The sequence below is a fragment of the Rhinopithecus bieti genome, unplaced genomic scaffold (genome assembly GCF_001698545.2).
Source record: "Rhinopithecus bieti isolate Rb0 unplaced genomic scaffold, ASM169854v2 scaffold_49762, whole genome shotgun sequence".
In the NCBI taxonomy this organism is placed as follows: Eukaryota; Metazoa; Chordata; class Mammalia; order Primates; family Cercopithecidae; genus Rhinopithecus; species Rhinopithecus bieti.
In genome coordinates this window covers 1,631,327-1,650,820 of record NW_016819845.1, presented here as the reverse complement: position 1 = coordinate 1,650,820, position 19,494 = coordinate 1,631,327, and the positions used below count along the sequence as shown (strand labels likewise).

Sequence of the window (19,494 nt, the reverse complement as noted above, 5' to 3'; positions counted from 1 at the left end):
AGATGACTGTTAGAATCAGGCACTGCTGGGACGTGTTGATTGAATGGGAAATCAGCACAGAGTGTGCGGGGAAGGCCAGGCGGGTTGCAGCGATCACGAGGCCTGCGCCTACAATTCCCATATTGCCCCGCGAAATCGCGACGAGCAAGCCGGAGCCCTGCCGGGAGTTGTAGTTTCCCTCGTTAGGCCGCTGCCTATAAAGAACGCTGGAGATGGCTACAGAAAACTTCCCGCCCCACAATGCAAAGGCCAACGGCGACGCCATCTGGGGCGCGCCTGGAATCGAGCCGGCAGTGTCTGCCGCTCTCTTACTAACCTTTTCTGTCTTGTCTCAGAGTGTCTCGTCCCGCCACTCTCTCACCATCTCTTGTCCCGCCGTCCTATCGCCTACCTGCCAACCGCCGCCATCCTACCTACCTTTCACGTTTTTTCTCGCCGCTGCCTTTCCTTGGGGCCGTCCTTCTTCAGCCGCCCCTTTCGCCACCTCTACACGTTCAAGGCTTCTGTCCTGAGAAGAAGCTATATCGGGTCTCGCCTTGTGGGCCCGGGGCACAGCATGCGGACGGCGGCGGCGGCGGGCGGGGAACGGGCCGCGGTGGGCGGTGGCGGAGCGGGCCAGGCCTCTGCCGGGGCAGCGACTGGCGCTACTGGGGCCAGCGGGGGCGGTGGCCCCATCAACCCGGCCTCGCTGCCTCCCGGCGACCCGCAGCTCATCGCTCTCATCGTGGAGCAGCTCAAGAGCCGGGGCCTTTTTGACAGCTTCCGCCGGGACTGCCTGGCCGACGTGGACACCAAGGTAGCTGCGGCCGCCTGGGCGTGGGGGAGCGGGGCTGCACGTGAGGCCGCTGGGTTGCAGCTTTGATTTTCAAAAGCCGAGAGCAAAACAAAAGATAGCTTAAAAATCTAAGCAGTGAAGTCTTACACCGCTTGGGGCAGTACGGAGAGCTTTCAGAGCGATGCACGCGTGGGTTCCCGCCTGGTCATTTAGTAGCTGTGATTTTACCCAGTCGCTTCTCCGAACTTGGGGTTTCGATGTGGATTTTAGAGCCTAGACCCTGTCATTCCCAAGATGGAACTCTTCTAAGGCCCTTGGTAACAAACTTCGAAACCAAGTAGTTAAGCAAGCGTGCTTTAGAATTTTCACCTGTTCCGTACTCACCACTGAGAAGCTGGCATTAAACACAATGATTTGAACACAGTCTTCACCATTTTATAACTGTTTATTCCTTTCTCTAGCTCAGTGTTTTGCAGACTTTAGTACGGCGTTGAATTAAGATAAATTGTAGAAACAGCACCCTTATTTTGATTAAAGGAGATTTGGTGCCTAGTTTACATCCTAATGCCATAGGTCAGTCCCACCGATAAAACACTATTTCACTTTACCTACTTGTCAAAGTGGTTTGGATTCAGTGAAATAATGGGTGTTAAGTATCAGACATACAGTAGTTGCTGGAATGGTCGTTTTCTTCCTTTTCAAAACTTGCCTAACCACGACTATGGTTGTAAGTTAGGAGACTCTTGTGACTGGACTCCTACAGGGTAGTGATTTCTCCTACCAAAGCCTGTTATGGAAACATTTTGCTTACCTCACAGCAAGATTGTGAGCTTAGAATTAGACCTTAAGATAGGGAAAAACCCTAGTCTGTTTATTTGTTGAACGTTTATTGGCCTCTAGTTGCCAAGCTGTGTGATTACAGGAATAAGTCACTACCCCATCCTCAAAGCTTATAGTCTAGGATAGAAAACTGACCTGTAAACCAGGTGGTAAATACGTATGTAGAGAGAGAAAGTGGTATACACTGTTACTTCTCCAAGATGAAAATCCCAGCTAGAAGTGCTGTCCTTGAAACAAAGTAATTTAATACATATACATCCCAGATATGTATTGACAGAGCTTTCACCTTTCCTAGGACAAATTCTCCATTCATATTTCTTATATTCCGTTAGGTTTTGTGTGTGATTTTAAAACAAAAACGACTACAGTAGCCCACCCCATCCAAGGTTTTGCTTTCTGCGGTTTCATTTACCCAATTGTTGCGGTATGGGAGTACTTGTGTTCAGGTAACCCTTATTTTACGTCATAATGGCCCTCAAAGAAATTCATGCATAGTGTATATAGGGTTCAGTACTACCTGAGGTTTCAGGCACCCACTGGGGGTCTTGGAACGGATCCCCTGAGGGGAAGGGGACTACTGTCTTGAGCGGCTGTTGAGGGAGAGTGGTTGGAACCTTCCCATGTACAGCTCCTTAGCTGTTCCTTCTATTACAGGTTGTTTTAATTCTTGAAGATGATGTTTTTTCAGGCATATGTTATCTGAGACCTTCGTTGCTTTAGCCCAATGGTTCTCAAAGTGTGGTGCTTGGATTAACACCAGCATCACCTGAGAACTTGTTAGAAATGCACATATTAGGCCCCACCCAGACTGCTGAAGTAATTAGGGGAAATTGAACAGATGTCTGTAATTTACTTTGCAGTGCATCCAAAAACAAATAGAACTGATAAGTGAACAGGTGGAGGGGTTGGTAGTACAGTAAAACGTTGAGTGGGCTCATGAGTTCCTTTGACTTCTTGAACTGAGATTATTCTGTATCGCCTGGGTTTGTTACATGTTTTGGTGGTGATGTTCACTGTCCTTTGTCCTTTTTCAGTAAACAGTTTGTATCATCTCAAACCAGGTGAGTTCTTTTGAGTAGAAGGTGTGGTATCAGGATTTATGCTTACAAGGGACAAAAATAATCCTAACTGCTTTATGCAAAGGGGAGAATCTGTTGCCTCATGGAATCCAAGGAAGGATTGAATGAACACTCTTCCAGAGGGTAGGCATGCATTTGGAACCAGATATTCCCCACTCCTTCTATGTCTTTCATCTCTGTTGATACCTGTTTTACTGTTGCTTCAGAGTGGAGTCATCCATTTGGTTACTAGCATCTCTTGATTACATTTTACAGCTTCTTCCTCTCGAGAGACTGTCAGCTCCAATTTGGGAAATCCCAGGGAATGTCTGCATTGTCTTAGCATGGCTCAGGCACCCACTCCTGTGGCACCCTCTGCCCTACCCTCGTGAAAAGAGGAAGACAGTTACTAGAAAGAAGGCGTTGCTAGGCAGATAGCACATGGTATCTGTGAATTTTACTCCTCTGCCCCCATTTCCTTGCCTTTCTCTTTTCCAGGTTTAGTGGAGTCTTTGAGTTTGCTTTCTCAGCCTTTCGGAAGAGGCCAGTCATGGAATTGAGGCCTGCTGGTTCCTTTATCAACTTCATTTCCCTGTTAGCAAACTTTGCCACAGTAATGCTGCATAGCAAACTGAATCTCAGCAGCTTATAATCAGCACGGTTCACATGTTCACGGGGCAGCCGGTCGGCCAAAGTTCAGCTGAGTTAGGAAGGCTTCAGCTGGTGGCTTGGCTGCAGGCTGCCCAGGTGTGGGTCCAGGCTGTGGGTTGATGTCAGGCCTGCTGCATGTAGAGTTACTTAAAGGTAAATGGAATAATATAAGTAAAGCCCACCTGGCATTGTGCCCACCCACCATCAAGTGAGCACTTGTGTTAACCATTAATTCCTGACTGCCACACTGCATGGTAATCTTCATGCACAATGGAAGTGTATTTAGGCTTGATAACGTTTCTGTGAAAAGCAATGTTCTGAGAGACTAAGTTCAAAACTTTGGTGCATGTAACTTCTGACCTTGCCTCCTCTTTTTAACATTTTAGCCAGCTTACCAAAACCTGAGGCAGAAAGTGGATAATTTTGTGTCAACACATCTGGACAAGCAGGAATGGAATCCTACAATGAACAAAAACCAATTGCGAAATGGTCTGAGGCAGAGTGTGGTTCAGTAAGTAAGCAGAATTTAAAGCTTTTGAAAAGGCAGTAATCACAAGTGTGATGCACAAGAAGGTTGAGGTCTCTGTTTAGTCAAGGTTGATGGAACTTTATATCAAGTATCACTTAGGAGTTGCAGCAGTCTGCTCCTTTATTACAGTTAAGGTTAAAGTAAGCAAAGTACTCAATTGAAATTCCAGTTTCTGCAGCCTGTGAAGGCCTCTTGTGTGCCTCTCTGCTGGGTGCATCAAAAGACATTCCAAATTATGAGACATATTCCCTGCTCTTTGAAGTTTCAGTGTCGTCCAAACATATATGTGAGTTTTATACCAAGATATCAGGGTTTGGATCTTGGGCAAGAGGAACTGGATCTTTATTCTCACAGGTGAATGTAAGTTAAATTCTTTGAGTCCACCAGGGCTGCCACCTCTGAAGTGTAATGGTGGCAGCTTTCAGGAAGGCATAGTCTTAATAAAGTATTGTACTTCACAGTAACAAACTGAACCTTAGTTAATGAAGATGCTATTGATAGCTTATCTGAGTGACTTTTCACTGTCACTGGGCACAAAAGTGGAGGAGGGTCATGGAATCGGGTCATAACATTCATGAGCTAACAGTTACAGAAATGGAAGAACACATTAGTGATTGCCTGGGGTTAGGGATGGGAGGAGGGGGCGAGTGTGACTTGAAAGTGGTAGCACGAGGGGAACTTGCGATCTGAGTTGTGCTGTGCTTATGTGCAGCAACTCGTAAAGTTGCATGGAGCTACACACACAAGTAAGTGCAAGTGTAACTGAAGTCTAAAGGTCTGGATTGGACCAGTGTCATTTTCCTGGTTTTGATATTGCACTGTAGTTATGCAAGGTGCTAACATTAGAGCTGGCTGGGTGAAGGGTGCATGTGGAACTCCCTGGACACTTCACAACTTCTGTGAATCTGCAGTGATTTTTAGATTTTTAAAGTTTTTAAGTGTTTTACTAACAGGCTAGTACTTCCAATATGGCTGAATGCTGGGAAGAAGCCTGATAGCAGAAGATGCCCAGTGCCTTGTCATTCTGGGGTCAGACCGAGTGCCTTTCCCTTTCTGCAGAGAGCAGACTGGTGGCACCAGACTCTTTCAGAAAGAAGGGGACAGTAGCTGCCCCTTACTGAGCAACTCTTTATTACATGTCTGGCACTGGTCTTTACATATATCACTCATCCTCACAAAAAACCTGTTTCACAGCTGAAGTCACTTGTATTTACCCTATCTTGAGTAAATCAAAACACTGAACATTTTGAAATACTTGGAAAGTTGCCGTAAATGTATGAAGGCTGTTAACGTTGCTGTTGATTTCCATAATGAGCATGGATGTCATTCTAGAGGGATGCATGTGGCACTTTTTGCGTTTCTTTAGTAGGAATTGTAATACCGAAAAGTGCACAGAAATACAGCAAAACAGATAATGGGAACATCCCTTGATCACCCGGGATGAGAAATGGACTCATACCCTCCCAAAATAGCCTAGCCCCAGACATACCTTCCTCCTTTCAGAAGTTTGCCGTATTCCTGACTTTTATGCTAATCATTTCTTCTCTTCATAGCTTTTACCACCTCTGTGAAGATTTTTTTTTTTTCCTGCTTTTTGATTTGACTTCGAATGTGTTTAACCTGAAAACACGAACTTGGCTTTAATACTGGGACATTGCTCCACAATTCTTGCTAGCATTTTGAATTTGAGGCAAAATCTACTGGAGTTTTGAAACGCAGACTTTCTGCTTGCCCCCGGGTGCTCTTCCCATATGGCCACTGCAGACCTTCAGAGCATTGGCTCACTGGCCTGGCTGTTCTGGCCCAGATGCTGTAACCCAGTGCCACAGCCTAGAGGGCTTAACAGGAAATTAGCCTGTACTATTGAACTGAATTATGACGAATAACTCTTTTAACTATACAATATTTGTTCATTCCATCTTCTCTGTTAGGCTCCTGACAAGATTTTATGTTTTCCTCAAAAGCTAAGAATCTCCAGGGAAGTAAGCTGCATTCCCTTGGTACTTGGTTTCCCCTGATCGGGGGTTTTGGTCAGTTGGGGATGCTTTAACAAAGCGCCGTAGACTAGGTGGCTTGTAAACAATGGAAATGTACTTCTCACCATTCTGGAGGCTACAAGTCCAAGACCAAGATGGCAGCATGGTCAGGTTCAGGGGAAGGCCTTCTTCCAGGCAGCAGACTGCCTACTACTTCTTGTTCTTATGTGGTGTAAAGAGAGCTAGCTAACTTCTGGGGTCCCTTTTGTAAGGGCATAAATTGCATTCATGGAGGCTCTGTCCTCATGACCCATTCCCCTCCCAAAGGCCCCACCTCCAAATGCCATCACATTAAGGATTAGATTTCAACATAGGAAGTTTGGGGGACACAGGCATTTAGTTCATAATATCAAGCTTTTACATCTAGTAAAGACCCCTGTGAATCTGACTCAGGAAGTGATTTGGTAAAGTTGGAAAGGTATTGGCTTGTGACTGAGGAGAGGCGGCTTTGCTTTATAACTGACCCGTAGCCTGATGCTAAGTTTGCTGTATTTAACGATGCTCATCACTAAGGGCAGATACTGTCTAATGCCTGGTCTACCTGAAAATGTGCCCTTCAGTGCTCTAATGGTGGTGTATTTACATCTAGGCTTCCTGTCGATGAGCTGTTAGTTACCATTGAATCCGGGAAGCACTTTACACACTAATCATCTTTCCCAGTTTAGGGCCTGTTTCTCGTCTTTGTCATGATGTACATTTACTCATGTCTTTCCTTTGCTGTGCCCTGACAGACCATTTGCCAGTTGCTGCCTGGCCTGTTTTTGCCCAAGGGCTTAAATGGCTTCCGAAGTCTCAAGTCTATGGGAAAATAAGTAAAACCTGCCCACATGCTTGTGATGGTATTGGAATATTTCAATCCTTTGAGAACACTTCACTTTGAACCTTATGGGTTGTTTTCTAGACTGTCCAAATATGATTTGTTTCCTCTCACCATCATTTCCATTACCCTGTCCCAAGTGTTTGAATATAGACATTGATATGCTCTGATTTTTGCTCTACTTCAGAAAGGATTGGGGATGTAATTTAGCCCTCTAGAGCTGGGAACTAATATGTTTCTTGTCTATTTCTTGTTTGCCTCCAAGTTGCTTATTATGTGTTACAGGTAGCAGCCACAGCTGAAGGCCATGGTGAGTTGCTGGTGATGTAAATACTCCCAGCCCTGACTGATCTGCCTTGTTTAAGATGTGAGGATTAGTAAACAGGTTGCTGCTGGAGCTTCTGCTTAGGCTATCAAGAGGATAAATGTTGAAGGAAATGGAGTGAAATTCAGGGCTTACTGGCTTTGGCAGTACAAGGAAGCTTTTCAGTGCCACACGTGTCAGATTCTTTCTTGCCATGCTGTCATTTGTTTGTTGTTTGGGGGCAGCCCCCTTAGTTTTGTTTTCCTCCTTTGTACAAATTTGGGTGATTGTGGATAAGATTGTGCAGTAGGAGTAACAGCTGCTGGTTGAGAATTGCCCCTCGAAAGTGAAAATAGCTTGAGCTGTATGTGGTAAGTGGATTGACCTCTAAACTCCCTAGAAGGGCTGTAGCTTTGAAGGTGGACATTTATTGGGCTCCCACATGACACTTACTGGGGCTAAAGATGAATCCCGAAGGAACTAAATAACAGAATGATCTGTTTGTCTCCACAAGGTCAGGGATGTTGGAAGCTGGAGTAGACAGGATTATTTCTCAGGTGGTGGATCCAAAACTTAACCACATCTTCAGGCCACAAATAGAACGAGCAATTCATGAGTTCCTGGCGGCCCAGAAAAAAGCAGCTGTGCCAGCACCCCCTCCAGAGCCTGAAGGCCAGGACCCTCCAGCTCCATCTCAGGACACTTCCTAAGGTCCAGTATCCTATCTTCTGTCCAGGAGCATGCATCTCTGGCTTGTAGATATGTAAAATGGATAGAAATGGGGTAGGCCATAATTGAGGATCATTCAGAAAGTATTTACTGCAGATGGACTTCACCTACTGTTATAAGTCATTTTTTACTGAGAACTAATCAGAAATTAGACTGATTTTCTGTTCCACCAGAGCTAAACATGTAAGCTATGAATAGATGCTTCATTAGAAATCAACTGGGATGATTGGTGTGCGTGCATAAGGGAGATTCAAATGAGAGTCTTATTTTGCTGAAATGTTTAAATGAGTCTCTCCCCTGGACATGAGTTAACTTGGGCTTGCGATTTTATTTAAAATCAAGCAGTGCCTTCTGAAGTGGTATCCTAAATGGGATTCAGAGTCCGCTTTGAGTGCGACTCAATTTCTGTGAATTTAGAAGGAATTTGTTTACCACTATCGATTACCATGGGATTCTTCTGTTAGGAACACTCCCCTTTTAAAATTAAATTTGGAATTAAATGCAATTTTAAAAGCTCTAGATGTACAAAAGAATGCTTTTTGCAGGTTTTGGGAGACATTAGTATGAGCAGTGATGAAGTTAGCAGTGGACTCTTAGCCATTGTTGGTGACCATCGGGGTGTATTTTATCCCTTCATTCTGATGTTGGTGTTCTGTTGTTAAGATTCTCTGGGATGCCTATTCTTAATCAGTAAGTGAGGTGAATTGACTAGGGCATTTTGAGCGTCAGTGATGAACAACGCAAGAGCATTGGGATAGTCTTTGTGCCTCTATCGAGAGAAGCCCTTGAGTCCTATATGGAGTGTAAAACATTCATTTTAAGTCTTTTTAATTGTAAATTTCTTTAGGAACATAAAAGTGAATATAGTCTCTTATCAATAAATAACATTTGGATATGATTATCTTTCCTTTTTAGAATATACCTGACACCTTTTGAAAGCTAATTTCTGGTGAAGAAGTGGATTGGGTTATGTAAGAATGCAACTTGAGACCGAAGATAGGCCAAGGTCGTCACTGATCTCAAGATTTCAACCCTGACTACGGGCAGTGACCAGATTGAAAGGGGAGCAAGTTCGGCAGTGGGAAAGTTGACCATGTCGCCCCTGCATTGTGCTGCCATTTGGCCAGCCTGTCCAAGGGCATGACACCAAGTAGACACTACAGAGAGAAACACTACAGCGACCCAGGGTTGTCGTGAAACAGACTTTCATACTTGAACATGGAGACTGCGCGTGGACTTTAGGGTTTGTGTGGTGGAGTAAACGGAAGCTACAGTGAGAACATAGCCAGTCCCAAAGACAATTTCAGAGAACAATGACAGTAAAGTTTAGCTGGGAGTTATCTTTGACAGTGTTTATTTGATACTGTGTCTCAGAGTTTGCGAACCAGATGGTACAAGTCATTAGCATCAGATAGCTTTAAAGTTGTGACCTTCTTGTACATGAATCTTCTAGCCAGTTTCCTTTCCTTTGTAATAGGTAATGAGACATGAAATCCTAGAATGTGTGAGAAGTTCAGACGTTAGGCATAAGGAAACTCGTTTGCAGGCTGTCTGTCCAGGGCTGCTTCCTGTCCTGGAGGGGCCAGTGAGTCTTAGGTATGTTTATTTTATCCTCACATTTGTGTTTTTTTAAGAAGTGAATGGTCAATAAATGGCTTATCTTTCATAATAAAATCATTTGATACTCTTACTTCAAAGCTTCAGCTGAAGCTTAGACCTCAGGTCTGTGAAGGGCAACCTTTGTGCTCTGCCTCTGTGCCATTTCTGTGCACCACACATGATCTTCTGGCAGTGAACATTGGTACATAGAACTATGAAACTAGTAGGTGTGGCTAGAAGTGGGCTGCTTCTCTCCTTCCTGAGCCATTACTGACACTAGTCTTTAGTTGAGGTAGTCCATGGTGTGTGTGTCAGTGTTTGTCAACCTTGAGTGTGCAGAAGGAGCACCTGGGGATTTGGGGAAAATGCATTTTCCGATTAAGACGTTCTGGGGTGGGACCTAGGAGTGTTTCTGACAAGCTGCCAGGTGATGCTGATGCTGCCAGGCCTCTGAACATACTGTGTGTAATAAGCCTTGGATAATATATCCAAGATTATGTCAAACTAAGAGTCTGTGGTTCTTGGTTGAGTCTACTACTGCATATTACTGCTAATCTGATCAAAATTTTAACCAATTCAGTTGGTTCCCTGTTAAGACAAAGGCTCCACTTCCACCTTTACCATGAATACCCCTATATTAGGACTGTAGTGCCATATTCAGCAAGATGTTTGGTAGCATGTGCCCTCATTTTAAATCAAACTGGCCACACGTTTAAGGCAGGTGCAAGTTATATCTGAAGTGTGGTCTGCTCCCACCTGGTAGGTGCAGTTCCATTTCAAGCTGCCTTACAGTTGCAGGAGTCAACAAAGTTCTTAACCCCAGAGAATGGGCTCTCCAGTCCTCTCTACTACGAGGCAGACACGGAGTGGCCAGAATTACCAGTCCTGTGCTGGCAGAAAAGCTGCTCAAACTACCTGGAGTGCCCTTTCAGGACCGCATAGCTTTAATGCGAAGTTCTTCTCTGTGAGGCATTCTTCTGGGAGGGAGATCTCCGCGCAGCTACTTTGTGTTGACCCTCCCAACATCTTGCCTATCCCGCACTGACCTCAACTAGCAACAAAAAGGGCAAAAGCCCAGAGAAAGCTTCACATTTTCTGCCCCCAAATGCTAAATTAACTGCATTTTATATATGTTTTTGGAAGACAGTTTTTGGTTCATCTCAGTTCTCTTACTTTGCCTTTTCTATTACTGGAGATGGCTGGGCCAGTTGATGAGAAACACCCTAATTTTCACAGAATGTTAAATGTGCCAAATACCAAAGAGTTTCTATTGTTTTTTTGTTTTAAGTCATTGTGTTATATCTACCAAGAGTCACCTAGATTAGACATTATTTCATTTGAAAAAAAAATGGAGCAGAACATGAGATTATAGAAGTAACTGGGCACATCATTACTGTTGGGATAGACGATGGACTTTTTGGCTCTTAGCAACACTGAAAGGGAAGATGTGCCTAGATTGGTTTGGGTAACCATGTTCAGATTGGCATACACAAGAAGGTGAGTCAAGACAACAGCACTAGAAGGATTGGGGGAAAGAAAGCCAGCCTCTTCCTTAGGAACTGGTCACCAGGTAAGTGTCTTTGCATCCTCAACTGAGTTATCATGCTTTAATTGGGTTTGTGATGCAGAATCGAGAAAAACTCTGTATGTTCTGAGATCCTGAGGAAGACAAGACCACCAAAAACTTCCACCTCTTAAACACACCCTTGCTTTATTCATTCCTAAACAAGAAATTAGCTGTCACTGACCTCAAGCCAGTTAGGCCTCTCTCTCTAGTTGGAAAAACCACTGCTATTTGCAAAAGCCCAGTAAAACACAGAGCTAATACATGAACAAATATTACCAACACTTGCAAGCCAATTGCAGTCATGAGTATCTTCAGAGCCCCATCATGTAAGGTGGGGGTCAGCTGAGGCAGGAAGACGGGTATCATTTTGAAGCCTAGTTCTTTTGTCTGGGACGGCATCTGTGATTGTTACGGAGATCCTTGCTTCTGGCATGTTTCCAGTTACCAGCTTAGATGTTTGGTATTGCCAACTCACCTCAACCCAGTCCTGATCGTTTTATCGTTTGGCCTTTAGTGAGGTTTGTGGCTTCTGTAGCAAAATTTAAGGAATGGTTTTATCCTGTTTCCATCATTTTGCCTTAGCCTCTATTTACTCATCAGATGGGTGGAGGGTCAAGGTTTCTATGCATTCTGTGTCACCCACTAGCACAGTGAACTGAATAAGTGCTAACAGATCCATTACAACAGTGGTTCTGAACAGATAATCGCCAACCAGCAGCATCAGCATCACCCTGGGACTTGTTAGAAATGTGGCCCCCACCCCAGACGTGGAGATGTGGAGGGCCCCAGCAAGCCTTCCAGGTGTACACTAAAAATCACGTTTGCTTAAGAAACATTTTAATTCACAGTTGTGTGTGTGTCTAACAGCTCCTGAAGGGCAAGACTAGTATGTCATTTAAAAAATTCTCCCATAGTCCCTTGGAAGTTCCCAGAAGAAGAGGAGAATCAAATATGGGTGCGTACTAGAAGTCTATTTTAGCCTTTCTGACTGCCAAATATATGGTGTATTTTCCCTGCAAAGGTACTCCTGCTCCATGGAAGATCCCAAAGTACCATCTAGTCACTGCGTCCAACCCATGTTTCAGGACATCTCTACAGTGGGGACTAGGCAGCTCCTCTGTTAGACCTAAGAATTAAAACTCAGGTTGTCTGCCCAACATCCCACCTGATAAGCAACAGGAATCATTAGAACAGGGAAGAATGAGAAACCTTGCTGTTCTTGCCCCATAGCAATTCCAGAATCCCAGTGGGCAGCCGCTGTGAGGCCACTTCACCTAGGCTGGCAGATGTTGCTTGTTGAGGACTGGGTTCCATTCTTTAGCAGGGGTCTCCCCATTCCATTGTTCTCTGTGGCCTCTGGCTTCACCCTCTGCTAGGTTCTTTCTTTTTCCATTATCCTCCATTTCCATCCTCCTCTTCGGCCACACCCAGGAGAGACATTCAAGAATCTGTTAGAGGTTGTGTAGCCTTCTCAGTCCTCATCCTCTAGGAGATTGGAGACCCAAGGAACATTTAAAATTTTTTTTTTTTTTTTTTTTTGAGACAGAGTCTGGCTCTGTCGCCCAGGCTGGAGTGCAGTGGCCGGATCTCAGCTCACTGCAAGCTCCGCCTCCCGGGTTTACGCCATTCTCCTGCCTCAGCCTCCCGAGTAGCGGGGACTACAGGCGCCCGCCACCTCGCCCGGCTAATTTTTTTGTGTTTTTTAGTAGGAGACGGGGTTTCACCTGTGTTAGCCAGGATGGTCTCGATCTCCTGACCTCGTGATCCGCCCGTCTCGGCCTCCCAAAGTGCTGGGATTACAGGCTTGAGCCACCGCGCCCGGCGGAACATTTTAAATTTTGAACAGAGACTTCTGGAACCTGGGCTCGTGAGTTTGTTTTGTTTTTATCAGAATGAGCTTCAAAAATGTAGTAGGAATTTTACCTCATTGATTCCAATCAGCAACATGGGCCAGAAGCCACACTCAGTTCTTTTTTGTGACACAGTTCTCAAATCTGCTGTATTTCTTCACTCCCTTACCCTTATGCTTCTCTAGATTTAAACTTTAAATCTAGAGTCTAGATTTACACCTGTGGGGCCTCTGTGCAAAAAAAAAAAAAGCCAGACTTTCTTCCCCTGAGCCATTTTGTCCAGCTGGAAAGTTTGCTTGGGTGCCACCTCCTTAATCATCACACTGAGGCCTTTGTCGTGCCACTATTCTCTGCATTTGTTTCTTGTTGTTTGGAGCCAAGTTAGTTTACTTATTCAGCATTATAGGTTCTCGAATATCTGGACTGTCCCTTAATTTCTGCTGACAAACTGGAAAACTTGTCTGCAGGCTCATTTCTTTCTTGTAAGATCTTTCCAAATACAGTCAACCACCCATACCATTGGCATTCTGCTTTCCACCTTTTCCCTTACAGCCACTGGTTCATTAGGTGTGTAACATGCCCCGAGTTACTGCTGCCCAGTACATACTCCTTCTACTATGTTGGTTTATTTGCATTTTTGCAGTTTGCAACTAAAAAATGTCCTGACCTATTGTCTCATAGCATTTGTTTGATTTACCCATTAGTGATTCTCCAGTTGGTAGATGTTTTCTTCAGCTGACAGATCAGGTTTGTACTTCTGCTGTATTTAAAATTAAACTTTTTACATGTGAATAACTGAAGATGCACATGTAATTTTTAAAAAATAATAGACTGTATAAACATTGATATTTACCCGATTTCCCCAATGGTAATGTTTTGCAAAAAGGTGGTACAATATCACAACCAAGGTTGCTTTATTTAAAAACTAATGGCCTCTGCCTTTATTTCTGGCTATTTGCACATCAAGAAGTCTTTTGTGAGTTTGCCAGTGCTATTATTGAACCTACTTTTGTGTTAAGGTTGGTCAGGAGGTTTTGTTTTGATTTTGTGTGTGTGTGTAATGGTTTGTTCGTGCCATATGTAATATATGGCACAAGTGTGCCAAGCAGTGCACTTTGCCATAGGACTATAGCAGTGGCCAGGACAGACGTGGCCCTTCCCCTAATAGTGGATACATCTCACTGGTTTCTGTGAAGCTAAGGGAAATAGTGTTTGAAGTGTCAAAATGCCACAGAGCAGACAGGAAGATCAAGGGAGAAATTCCTTGAATTTATCAACAAGGGCAAGAGCAGTTTGAATGGAGAGCTGGGGGCTACTGCAAGGTGGCAGTAGGCTGAAGGGTGTGAGAGAGAAGGGGAAAGGGAGGGGTCCCTCTGGCAATTTGATTATTGTGAAAGTTGTCAGAGTCAAAATAGAGTCACTTATGTCAAAAACCCATACACAGCCAGGCGCAGTGGCTTACGCCTGTAACCCCAGCACTTTGGGAGGCCAAGGTGGGTGGATTGCCTGAGCTTGGGAGTTCGAAACCAGCCTAGGCAACATGGCAAAATCCCATCTCTACTAAAAATAAAAAGAATTAGCCAGGCGTGGTGGCAGGCACCTGTGATCCCAGCTACTCGGGAGTCTGAGGCAGGAGAATTACTTGAACCCGGGAGGCAGAGATTGCAGTGAGCCGAGATCGCACCACTATACTCCAGCCTGGGGTGACAGAGTGAGACTCTGTCTCAAAAAAGAAAAAAAAAAGCCATACACACACGGAGCGGGGGAAGGCCATGAAGGGAGAGGTTCTCATGCAGGAATGCCTGATAACAAAAACTATCACAAGACTGCAAAAACCACAGCTTTGCACAGAGGCCACTGTAACCTTACAACCACACAAATTCTTCTGTGAGGACAAGTGCCCAGCAACCGCCTGTCCAACCTTGGACTGACGCCACCCTTGTTATTGGTCCGTGTTGTTGTAACCAAAGATAATTATCTCAATGATGCAACCCTCTCATTGTTTCTTTAAAAACCTTTTTCTTTACCTGCCCGAATACGCACATAGTTTACTATGGCATGCGTTTTCCTGTTACAATGTCCTGCATCATGTGGTTGTTTTTTTTAGATAGACTGTTGTTCAGGTTGACACTATGCATTTATTGAAATAGATAAGCTTGCAGTGGGAACACAGTCAAAGGGTACAAATGGGTTTAGCAGTGAGAAGTTTCCCAACAGTGTCCCTCCAGTCTCTCAGATGCCCTCCCCAGAAGCTGTTACCAGTTCCATCCTTGTCTCCAAAGACATCAATGCCTGTAAATTTTTACATATGCCTTTAGCCGGGCCACACTTCACCTCTCTGTCTCTGGTGGAGGTTCCCAGAGAGGAGAGGATGGCAAGTCCAGACTTTGGGTGGACAGCAGTTCTTAAAAATAGGAAGGGAGGGCACTGGGGAAAGCAACAGCAGCCTTGCAGAGCTATGGAGTCCGTGATGAGCTATGATAGGAAGGGGAGTTCACCCAACGTGAGTGTGTGCCGTGTGCGGTCCGCCCCAGCCCCTGCACTCCAGGGCTGCCTGCATGAATTCTAGCTCTGTACCACAGAGACAGAGCTGTCATCCCCACTGACAAGCACTCGTCAGTGACAAGTATTAAAGCTGAGAGTCCAAGCCAGGTTCACTTCAAAGTGGCTTTGAAAATTGGGGGGTGTTAAAAAATTATACACATCACAAAATTTACCTCAACTATTTTTATCTATACAGTTCAGTGGTATTAAGTACACTCACATTTCTAAGCAACAATTTAACGCCATCCATCTCCAGAACTTTTTATCTTCCCCATCTAAAACTCTGTACCTTTTACACAATAACTTCCCATCCCCTTCTCCCTCCAGCCACTGGCAACGACCACCACTGTGCTTCCTGTTGCTATGAGTTTGATTACTCTAGGCACCTCATATGAAGTGGAATCATACAGTATTTGTCTTTTGTGATTGGCTTGTTGCAGTCAGCAAAATGTCCTCAAGGTTCATCCGTGTTGTGGCAAGTGTCAGAATTTCCTTCCCTTTTAAGGTTGAATATATTCCATTGTATGTATGTATCATATTTTGTAAAGCTAGCTTTTAACCGCAACTCTGATCTAAGATGCCCAACTGTTAGTAGATACTTAATCACTTTTTAAAAGCTTTTTTCTTTGAAATGATTTCAAACCTACAGAAAAGTTGTAATACAAATAAAAATAACTCTTTCCTGAGCCATTTGAAAGCAGTTGCCGACCCAACGCTCCATCACCCCCAGTACAAACAAGGATGGCCTCAACACAGCCACAACAAAAGCATCAGGAAAGCAACATGAGTGTGTCGCTACCATCCGATCCTCAGACCTTATTTCCGTTTTGCCAGTTGTCTCAACTACATCCTTTTTAACAAAAGGATCCAGTTCAGAATCACACATTACATTTAGTTGTCATATGTCTTTTGTCTCCTTCAATCTGGAACAATGCCTGGGGAATTTTTTAAGACTATAGGCCAGATCTTTTGTAGAATATCCCTCAAGTTAGGCTTGCCTGAGGATTCCTCATGATCCAGTGCAGACTCTGGACCTTAGGCAGGAATATCCCGGATGTGATGCTGTGCTCTTCTCACTGCGTCCTGGCAGGTGCATGATTTCGTCCTTTGCTGGTGAGGTTAACTTTGATCAGGTGATTCACGTAGGTAATGCTTTTGTCCCTGTGTAATTAATTAGTGTTATGTAGGGAGGGACTTTTAAGCCTTTGCAAGTATCATGTTCCTCATTAAACATTCACACTCCTCGATATTTCTTGGTTGGGTAAAGTATTACTATGATGGTGGCCAAATGGTAATTTCCCAATTCCATCATTCCTTCTACATTTATTAGTTGGCATCCTACTGTAAGTAAAATCTTTCCTTTGTCTCCATGTATGTGTGTACATGAGTATGTATGCGTGTATTTATTTCGAGACAGAATCTCGTTCTGTCACCCAGGCTGGAGTGCAATGGTGCATTCTCAGCTCATTGCAATCTCTGCCTCCTGGGTTCAAGTGATTCTTGTGCCTCAGCCTTCTGAATAGCTGGGACACAGTCGTGTGCCACCACATCTGGCTAATTTTTTTTTTTTTTTTTTTTTTTTGATAGAAACGAGGTTTCACCATGTTGGCCAGGCTGGTCCTGAACTCCTGACCTCAGGTGATCCACCCATCTCAACCGCCCAAAGTGCTGGGATTACAGGTGTGAGCTACCGCACCCAGTCTTTCGTGTATTTATTCACCTATTTCTGTCAGTATGGACCTATGGATTCCTATTTTATCCAGTGGGTTCTAATATCTGGTGTTACCATTTTTCTTTTGATGCCCAAATTGTCCCAGATCTGGCCACTGGATGGACAGACCCTCCTTCCAGGTGGGGTTTGCCTCATTTTACATCTCTCCATCTGTCTTGAGCTCTTGCTTACCTTCTGGCACGACAAAGTGCTGCAGGCTCATCTTCTACTTTCTCTGCCCCAGCCCCGGGAGCTGCTCTTGCTCCAGGGAGCTTTGATTCCTTTGGTGTTTAAAAATCAAATCTGAGTGCTGGATGTGCCATTGTTCCCAGGTCCTCTTGAGGTTCGTTCTAATTGCCTTCCATCCTTTAATTCTCTTTTTTCCCAACAGTCTCTCATCATCCTCAATACATTTACATTGGATCAGTCACCTCTATACAAAGCCAGTCTCTGGTTACCACTACCCCAAGCCACAAAGACGTCCCCTCACCCCGTTTGAGCTCTGACACCCCATGCTGGTCCACTGCTGGCCTCCATCTCCATGGACATTACCTCGCCCAGCCCTACCTGGTGACTCAGAAGCCAAGGGTAAGCCCTTGATTTGATCACTACTTAAAGTCCTGCAGTATGAGCTGCAGAATCAGCTGGAATCAGCACCATGTGACAGGTGACAGGAGGCTCAGCTGACTTAAGGCTTGGCCACAGAGGAAACAGTGGGCCACCACCTGGACAGGGTAGAACAGCAGAAAGGGGGGAGTCTGTGCAGCCAGGCTCATCACACTGTCTTCTGGTCCCCCTGCCCCTTCTGCTTTAGAGGACACCTGTTGTGGCTTATTGTCAGCCACTCGGCAGGACCCTGCCTGTCTCTGATGCCTGCCCAGGGCTTACTCCTCATACACCAACTTAGACCGTCTCGAACATACTCACCAAATTTGGTGAAAGTCCGTGCAACCATTTTCACAAGCTGTGGAAACACACAGAAACATATTTGTATTCCATAAGTTATTAATAAGCTAAGATTTTACTGGTTTCCGTTCTCAAATCTCTCCGTAAACACTTGGGCCAGGGGTGATGAAAACACAGGGCACATTATTTGATGAAGCCCCCATAAAGGGAGTATTGTAATACGGCACTCTGCTTTTCCTCGTTAAGTCTGTGCTGGGAACAGCTTGTGGTTTGCAGTTGTAAAATAGGACTCATTTGACTTGGAGACCCAGGACCACTCTGTCCTGCCTTGGCCCAGCTTCCTGCCTCCCCACAAGTCCCCAAGGAAGATGTTTGCACAGGAGATGCTGGTAAAGTGGCTCTTTATTATCAGTTGAGACATTGGCCCCAAACCCTGACACACAAGTCCAGGGGGCAGGCGGGACCACACAGGGTGTGTTTGCCCAAGCCGATTCCAGGATGACGTGGCCTTGAACCAAAGCCAGCTTTAAGAAGGCAGCTCGGCCTGTGAATCCCGCCTAGACCCAAGTCTCGGAACTTACCCCTCTGGTGAGATGCAAGGCCTCTCCCACTTGGGGGAGAAGCAGAGAGCAAGAAAGATGGGCAACAGGAGAGGGACATGGTGCCCAGGCCCAGAGTGGAGCCAAGCTGAGGCCTGGAGCACGTCAGGTGGTGGAGGAGGACAAAAGGAGATGGAGAAGGCCTTTCCAGAACCAGGAGAGCTTATTCACACCACTTGTCTCCTAAGAGAGAGGAGGATACTTCCTCCCTAGCCCCCTGCGGGAGCAGGGCCAGCTCTTGTGCCCACCCTTATCTCACAAGATGGTCATCAAGAGGGGCTGCCCAGGAATGTTGAGCCTGTGCATGACACTGCCAGCACTGTGGCCCAGCCAGGGTCCTGGGATGTGACCGACCCTACCAGGGCTCATTCTCGCAAAAGCAAGTAGGATCTCCGTGTGATCCATCCCTGGGGGTGTCAAGGGGAGGTGGGAGCTGGCCTTTCACAACCTGTTGAGGAAAGAGGAGGTGCGTGGTTCCCAGTGGCTGCTTTGAGGAAGGTGTTTATTGTCCTCTTTGGGGATTGACTGTGGACTTGTGGCCCATCTGTGATGAGGAAAACAGCCACATCCTTGAGGGATCAGGTCTCTCCTGCTCAACCTCTGCCTCTTTCATCCTGCATCTTTGTTTGTTCCTTGGACATGATGGTGCCCTCATGGCCAGGCTCCTTGGGAACAGAAGAGGGAAGGGAAGGGAAGGGCAGGGAAGGGCAGGAGAGGGGAGAGTAGGGGAGGGGAGGGGAGGGGAGATGTAAGGAAGGAAGGAGGGAGGGAGAGGAGGGGAAGGGAGGGGAGAGGAGGGGGAGGACGTAGGATAAGGTATTGGAATGGAACGGAATGGGGAGGAAACAGCAGATAACAGGGACCTGTACAAAACCAGCATCACTTTCTCATCTCTCTCCACCATTTATGAAATGAGATGCTGCTGCCAAGCACTGGCATGTACAGGGCACAGAACAAGCCCAGGAGTACCAGGGATTGT

The 19,494-nt window shown here is 45.4% G+C and overlaps 1 protein-coding gene across 1 annotated transcript; it reads left to right on the top strand.

Moving 5' to 3' along the window:
- Positions 1-439: 439 nt before the first annotated feature.
- On the top strand, positions 440-9,429 carry BOD1 (biorientation of chromosomes in cell division 1). Its single transcript, XM_017859286.1, has 4 exons — positions 440-796; positions 3,711-3,835; positions 7,525-7,721; positions 8,655-9,429. The coding sequence occupies exons 1-3, from the start codon at positions 557-559 to the stop codon at positions 7,718-7,720; spliced, it is 561 nt and encodes a 186-aa protein (XP_017714775.1). The 5' UTR covers positions 440-556; the 3' UTR covers position 7,721; positions 8,655-9,429.
- The last annotated feature ends 10,065 nt before the right edge of the window (positions 9,430-19,494 follow it).

What these genes read in the sequence shown, in the direction of transcription:
- BOD1 (XM_017859286.1), top strand. Translation starts at nt 557, where the DNA reads ATGCGGACGGCGGCGGCGGCGGGCGGGGAACGGGCCGCGGTGGGCGGT. An exon ending in TGGCCGACGTGGACACCAAG is followed by an intron (nt 797 to 3,710) that starts GTAGCTGCGGCC and finishes TTAACATTTTAG; the next exon opens with CCAGCTTACCAAAACCTGAG. An exon ending in CTGAGGCAGAGTGTGGTTCA is followed by an intron (nt 3,836 to 7,524) that starts GTAAGTAAGCAG and finishes TGTCTCCACAAG; the next exon opens with GTCAGGGATGTTGGAAGCTG.